Genomic DNA, 7245 nt, shown 5'->3' with positions numbered 1-7245 from the left:
GTCATGATCTAAAGGCATATGATCCGATGTAGCAATAAAAAAGCATGACTGCTTTAAAATGTAACATTACATGGATTTATATTATTATATAGCTTTGACGTGATTAATGTACAATCACTGTGAGATTAAACCATCCTAGATTAAGTTGTGTTTATTGAAATGTTTTATTTTAATAATCAAATTAAATTTAAAAAGTAAAATTCTGTTTATTAAGTCAAATTAGTCACAGTTTTAAATGGAGAACTCCATTTTACCATTTACTACAAATGCACATAACTCTGGATATCTGAATGTTAACAAGACCAAAGAGCTGAGAGGTGATTTAACAAATTGAAGGATCTTTAAGGTAAGAACTCGTTATGATATGTTGATGTGATGGCTCTTGCTTTCCAGTTATGGGAGATCAACAGAAGGCTGCACAATGGTTTATTCACTCTATGAAACTCTCTGGTTACTGGTTTGAACCACTTGGGGGCAGAGAAGCACTTTGATGTACATCAGCTCTGTGATTCCAGTCTGACAGAAACAGGCTAGAATTCACCTCCTAGCTTTCTATGTCCGACATGGTTTATTGAATTTACAGGTGAAATCCTACTGAGTAAAATCGTAAGCTATAGAATGACAAGAGCATTTATAATTACATTAGCTTCAGAAAGGTGTCAAAACCAAAACAAGACTCAATCTTTTATAACTTTAACTGCAGCTCATGTAGATGTTTGACATTTTCAAATATGAACTAGTACCACTATAGGGTTCATAGGTTGTAACCAGCAGCTTAATTGATGGTTCACATGTAATTTAATGATCCTTTCTAATTCAAATATACGCCATATATAAGATAAGGTTTTTGGTTGCCAGGTTGTGTCTGGAACTTATCCTCCTCCAGCGTGACACTGGCTTAATTTAATGAGCTCTTCAGTTCACCATGGACTCCTCCAGTGGACTGACCTCTGACCTTCTGGAGAGCAGCTACAGAGCATCTGGACCAAAATCCATATTCTTATCAAACCAAATTTCTTATCAACTTATTAACACTTACAACTGTAGACTCAGTGGATTACTGTGAGAGTCCCTTATTAACTTTTACGATCATAATTATAGATGCCCCACGTTCAGAGGTGAGGACTTCTTGACCCTTTAGCGATGACTTTATTATTTATTCTGCCTTTATTAGAGAGCTGACTGTAGAGGGGGGACAGGAAATAAGGGGGGAGACAGACAGGGATAGATAACAAATTTATGAATGACTTAACAGCCAAAAAGGTTTTTCACAGATGGCAACACAAAAGTTTTTCTTATTAACGGCTTATAACTAATCTATAGAGAATTGTTAATATATGTCACCTTTTATTATTATGGTATTTTAATACCAGTTTAACTAAGGGAAACTATGAAGATTGATTGGTTTCCTGTACGAAGCTAAAGATCTGTTCTATCAGACTGTGTTGTATGTTCTGTAAAGCTCAGCTCTGCTGTCTACTACTGTGGAGAGAAACGAGGAAGTGCATATAAAATCATGCAAACACAACTAACAAGAGTTAATGGTTATTATCAAAGACCATGTTTGCAAATAGAGGTAGAGGTTATTTCCTGCTCTGGCTTTTTCAGTATGTGTTAGTATGATCGCGATCATTAACAATCATTAACATATACAGCAAACAGTAAATTAATTACTTTTGTTTTTTTTAACAATTGCTATCAATTGTCCAAAATTACCTTGCCCTCCATTCCTCGGCCCCACTGAGGAACTCTTCTGCTTGTTCAGGTGGAAACTTTATAACCGGACGTCACAACAAACGATGGATGTCAGGTCATATCCTCAGAAGACTGTCAGGGATGGATCAGGCTGCAAAAACAAATATTCTTTCTCAGGTGTATTGAAGAGGATATTGACAAAACAGGGCTGACTAACACTGTTGTATATCAATTTGTAGCTATCCTAGACAAGAATGTATAGGGTATATGAATTACTTTTGTTTTATTTTGAACACTTCGAATTAGTCCATGATAAAAAAAAAAAAACAAATGCAATATTGCAGCATTTCGGATTCTTTTCAGTGCAGTAAAGAAGTTCCCTTCTTTTAGTGGTGAAGTCTTGGTTTATGCTAAACAACAAAAATAAGAACTACTTCATAGACAACAGTGATACACATTGTAAAGCCACCTGTTGTTAGTGTTTTTTTAGGTTGTTCTGAGTGTTTCGGTCTCATTAGTGCATTGTGGATGTGAGATGAACTGTCTGAACAGTTCTGAAGAAGTGATCTCAGTGTGGAACGACAACATGATCTATTCAGTATAATTGACACTGCAGTTGTAGCTTCTCTTTTTGATCAGGAATCGATTAGGAATCAAATTCTAAATCAATAGAATACTAATAAATGAGAGTATATACTATACTCATTCGGCTTTACTTCATTCTGAGGTTTAACTGTGAATTTGTATTGAAAAAAAACACTTCCTGTGGTGTGTGTGTGTGTGTGTGTGAGTGTGTGTGTGTGTGTGTGTGTGTGTGTGTGTGTGTGTGTGTGTGTGAGTGAGAGACAGAGAGAGAGAGAGAGAGAGAGAATGAGGGAGGGAGAGAGAGAGAGAGTTAGAGAGAGAATCATCACGTCTACATCATTTAATCTTTCGGTCTTACTGAGCAGACATCTTAATGTTATTTGTATCTTGTGGAGGAGACATTCACAAATCTGATCTATATAATAATAAGATTCAGAGGTCGTCTTAAGAAAATGAACATTATGGGTGTTCAGTCTGTGCTCTCCATCCTGCTGCTCGTAGCTACTGTGAAAGCTGATAAAGGCAATGGTGAGTAAATATCTAACTGCTCTGCAGTTGTTGTTTCTGTTGTTGTTGTTGTTGTTGTTTTATTTTATTTCACATTTTAAAGTAATATAGTTTAAAATTCACTTGTCTGGATTCAGAACAACATAAACTCTGATAATAAAAATGGACTTTTACGAGCATCTTCAAAGAAAACTTCTCTAACTTCCTGTATTTTGCTTATGCGCCTTAACTGCTCTAACTGCTGTGTGGGGATTCACCCCACTGAACTGTTCTTCTTTCTCTGATGTTTTGATATACTTTACTCTTTGCTGTAGCTTATGGAAACATTTTATTTTGATTATCAATAATTGTATTTTAGTTATTTATTCTTGGCTGTTATGTGATACATTGCAGTCTCTGTGCATGTGCCAGACATCAGCATGGTGTAATACACAGTAAGACAGGGAGAAATGATCAGATTCAGACGTACATAAGAGGATTTAATAGTTTAGCTTTGGGAACCCACCTCAGCTGTTAGATCGTCCTCCCTTTTCCTCTGAAAAGTAATGAGGAAGAGAGATGTTGATGAAGTGACAGATTAAACCAGAAAGCTAAACATCTCTCAATGTGTTTTTCTTTTTTTTTTCAGTTGAATTCTGGAGGGAAGAATTCACAATGACCTGTCCAGGAAACGGGACATGGTTCAAGCATAGTGGGGAAAAAGACCCACCTAAGGTGGCAGAGCCAAACCCTACATACAGCATCGAGTATAATAGTGATAACAAAGGCTTATACTCCTGTCAATATGAAGATGACATCGACCTCGAAGACCCCACCACCACCACCACCAAAAACAAATATTATTTCTACGTGAAAGGAAAGGGTGAGTAAAAAACTTTGTGATTTCTCATGATGTGCCATCAGAGTCAGTTCTCCTTACCGAGCTAACACACAACTTCAACTGCTGTTCTTTGTTCTCCAGTATGTGCAAATTGTTTTGAGGTGGATGCGACTCTGTTTGCGCTGGTCATCATTGTGGACGTGGTCGGGACAGCATTTGTGATGATCATAATCTACACTTACACCAAGAGAAAAAGCCCAGGTGGACCCACGCACTCTTCTAAAGGTAAAAAAAAAAATTACTTGAGCAAATCACAAAAAAACATCTTTATATCAGGTTATATATCTTGGTTCAGTAAAAATTTACCTCATGTCCCTTGGACTGAAGTATATAGTGTAAAATGCATGTTTTGGCACTGACACGTGCAGATACTTCAGTGAGTTATTTGCAGCTGATAAATAGGATTGTACGATTGACGATGCACCTGAAGCAAATTTATTTCAGCTATTTCAAACTATCTAAAGCCTTGACCTGACTCTGGTGGCTGTGGACTCATCACATAGATTTGATTTTACTCTTAAAGTAATTTAAGGAACCGTCTTGACAATAAAATGATTCATCTATCCTGAAAAAGAGTTTGCCAATATGCATTCACAAAGAGCCACATAGCATCTCTTATATACCTTATATATTATAAATACTGAGTCTGATGGCACAAGTGCTTGGTCACATTATTTCTCTCACTCTGTTCTAGCACCTGCTCGTCCAGGAGGCCAGGGTCCACCTGTCCCACCTCAAGACTATGAGGTATGTATTGTTATTAAAAACGAGATTTTGCAACGAGAACGTGCTTCATGTTCTGCTGCGTCATACATGTATTGTTTTCAGGCCAAAAAGTTCAACTTAAAACTGAAATCATAAATTATGCTAAAATTGCAAATAACCAAATGCAGAAAATAGGGTCAACTAGCGCTTGCTAGCTACATGTACTATATGTATAGTGATATGTATAGGTATATTACTTTAGTTTCATTCTCTACCCGGAATTACTACAATGGGGCTAATTAAACATATAAGGTAGCAGAATCTTCTTCTTCCAGTTGTAATAAAATCTTATTTATTCATTGCAACGCCACTTGTTGTGGTAGATAGAGCTAAGATGAGAAAATGTGCTTTTTATTGATTCTTTTCTTCTTCTTCTTTTTTTTTTAATTTTGAAAGAATTGTTTGACATAGTGGGAAATACACTGAGTTCAATGATTAGATAAATATCAAGCTACAGCGGGTTAGCTTAGCTTCGCATGAAGAGTAGACGCAGCTCGGTCCAAATGTAAGACAAGCACTGCCAATGACTGCACCCCTAAAGCTCAGTGATTAGCATGTTTTATCTTGGTTGCTTAAGCCCTAAAAAATATTTAGTGTAAAAGCAGCAAGTTTTTAAAAGAAATAGTGCAGTATGTAACATAAACACTCATACAAGGTAAAATCTTCTCATCTAACTCTCAGCGAAAAAGTCAAAATCGTATTTCCCAAAATGTCACATGTATCCATCCATCCATCCATTAGTTTCACTGCGTGTCCAAAGAGGGTCGCGGGGGGCTGTAGCCCATCCCAGCAGGCAGTTGGCTAGCTTAGCGCCAGACCTACAGTAAATAATTTGCTCATTGTGAGTAAAACTATTTTATTTTTTGAGGAATTCTTTTGAGGATTTTTTTTACATTCTTCCCGACAAAGTGCATTTGGACAATCAGCGAGTTTCCTTACGCCTCTAGAAGCTGATTTTTGGGTGTTGTTATCTAACCATCTGTGAAACTAGCGCAGACCTCCGTTAGGGCCGGTGTCAAACAGCATACAGAGACTTCAGAGAAAAGAAATGAAATTCATAGCAGATGATCCAGATTGTTTATGGGTTCTTCCTGTCCCTATCCCTCCAGAAAGTTTGGTGCAAGTCTGGTTCAGTGCTTTTTGTATAAATCTGCTGACCTCTATGATCCACCTAACACTGCTTATCTTGTGTTTTGACAGCAACTGAACCCTCGCACTCGCTCCCATGACACTTACTCTATAGTGAACAGGACGGGATAGAGTCGAGTCAGCTGACCGCGCCACATCACTGGTTTACAGGCTGCAGGGACAAAGGCAAACATTCACAAAAGCCACACAAGAGCAAACATCATGCTCCCTGTAGCATCCAAACACTGGCTTTTGGTTCCAAGGATTTCAAGAGTTCACAAAAATGGCAAAAAGAAGAATTTTCCCACTTAGCCCTGGTATTACCTCACCAGGTGAAGTAGTTTAGGTTTCAACTGTGCAGGTATTCTGCCGCCAACACAGTACAACAGTGCTGAATGGAAATTAGTTTGTTGTGCTCACAGTATTTAAAAATTACATTGAAAATCTACTCATCTATGAAAACTATTGAGTTGTTTATGTATGTTTCTGTAGATCAGTAATTCCCAAACTGGAGGCACGTCTGCAGTTACCAAGAAATACTGTGTTGCTCAGCTAATTTGAAAACATAGAAATCATGATTTCATAATATAATATAATATTGTAAATCCACATATTTTTGTTTAGGAAGGAAAATAAATGTGCAAATACTGTATTATTACAAATTGGTGTGATGTCAGTCTTAAGTGTATTTATTGTAACAATAATCTATCGTAGTCTGACAGTTTTCTATTGAATCAGTTGTAATAACTTGACATGAAGTGCTGCGATCGAGAGTGCATGAAAACTAGTAAACAAAATGCAGATAAAAAGCTAAACGTAACACGGCAGCTACGGGATCATTGTGTCCGCTGGTTTCTTTGCCGTGAGATGCAACTGAACGATTCCTTAAAGGCATCATATCCATATGTATTAATATAAATGTTGGCAGATAGTACAGTAGAAATCATAACTTTTTCATTTGTCGCATGTCAGTTTGAATAGAGAGATATATATGTTTTCTGTACATACACTCAGTTGACAGTTTATTAGGAACACCTAGCCGAAACTAATGCAGTCTAATCCAACAGTCCTGCAATAAATGCTCCTTCAAGGAGGTTATAATGTCACTTCAACCTTATGGTCATTTTGGAGGCTGCCATTTGTGGGACTGTTGACCTGTATTGCGTTGCAGGTGTTTCTATTATTTTGTCCAACCATTTATATAAGTGAAGGTAGGTTAAATAACAGAAACACCTGTGGGTGTAATGCGAAGTAGCCAGCGCAGCACAGATTAGATCCTCCACAATGATTATATGTAAATTTCTATGTCATTGTACGTTCTGATTTATTACACTGTAAAAATGTTTTTTTATCAATCATGTAAAATGTGTCTGTCCCAACTTATTTGGCTTTTTTATTCTCAGTTGTGTTTTTTTTTTTTTTACTGTAACGGGCACAAGATGTGTCACTAATAAATATAACACAGTCAACAATGGTCTCATTTGTCACCTCTGTGCTCACACTTGGAAACAATACTGAGGTGCTTCTACAGATATAAGTTCATGAGGTGACCACAGCTCATATCCGCAGCACACCCACAAACACAGTTACCATCAATACATCTTCATCAGTCAGGTCTCATTTGTATGAATAATATGCCATTCTGTGTTTGGAAATATCTGACATATCTCTGAAGCATTTCACAA

The 7245-nt window shown here is 37.1% G+C and overlaps 1 protein-coding gene across 1 annotated transcript; it reads left to right on the top strand.

Annotated features, from left to right (window-relative positions):
* The first annotated feature begins 2620 nt into the window (after positions 1-2620).
* LOC111650651 (T-cell surface glycoprotein CD3 epsilon chain) lies at positions 2621-7032 on the top strand. Its single transcript, XM_023400574.2, has 5 exons — positions 2621-2808; positions 3416-3649; positions 3749-3892; positions 4362-4414; positions 5633-7032. Exons 1-5 carry the CDS (start codon positions 2733-2735, stop codon positions 5690-5692), a joined length of 567 nt encoding a protein of 188 aa, XP_023256342.1. The 5' UTR covers positions 2621-2732; the 3' UTR covers positions 5693-7032.
* The last annotated feature ends 213 nt before the right edge of the window (positions 7033-7245 follow it).

The sequence above is a fragment of the Seriola lalandi genome, unplaced genomic scaffold (genome assembly GCF_002814215.2).
Source record: "Seriola lalandi dorsalis isolate HSWRI2012SDOR001 ecotype SW California unplaced genomic scaffold, Sedor1 jcf7180002052652, whole genome shotgun sequence".
In the NCBI taxonomy this organism is placed as follows: Eukaryota; Metazoa; Chordata; class Actinopteri; order Carangiformes; family Carangidae; genus Seriola; species Seriola lalandi.
This window is presented reverse-complemented; position numbering and strand designations above follow the sequence as displayed.

Coding starts and splice junctions, on each gene's coding strand:
- LOC111650651 (XM_023400574.2), top strand. CDS start 2,733: ATGAACATTATGGGTGTTCAGTCTGTGCTCTCCATCCTGCTGCTCGTA. Junction 2,809..3,415: donor GAAAGCTGATAAAGGCAATG/GTGAGTAAATAT, acceptor TTTTTTTTTCAG/TTGAATTCTGGAGGGAAGAA. Junction 3,893..4,361: donor ACCCACGCACTCTTCTAAAG/GTAAAAAAAAAA, acceptor ACTCTGTTCTAG/CACCTGCTCGTCCAGGAGGC.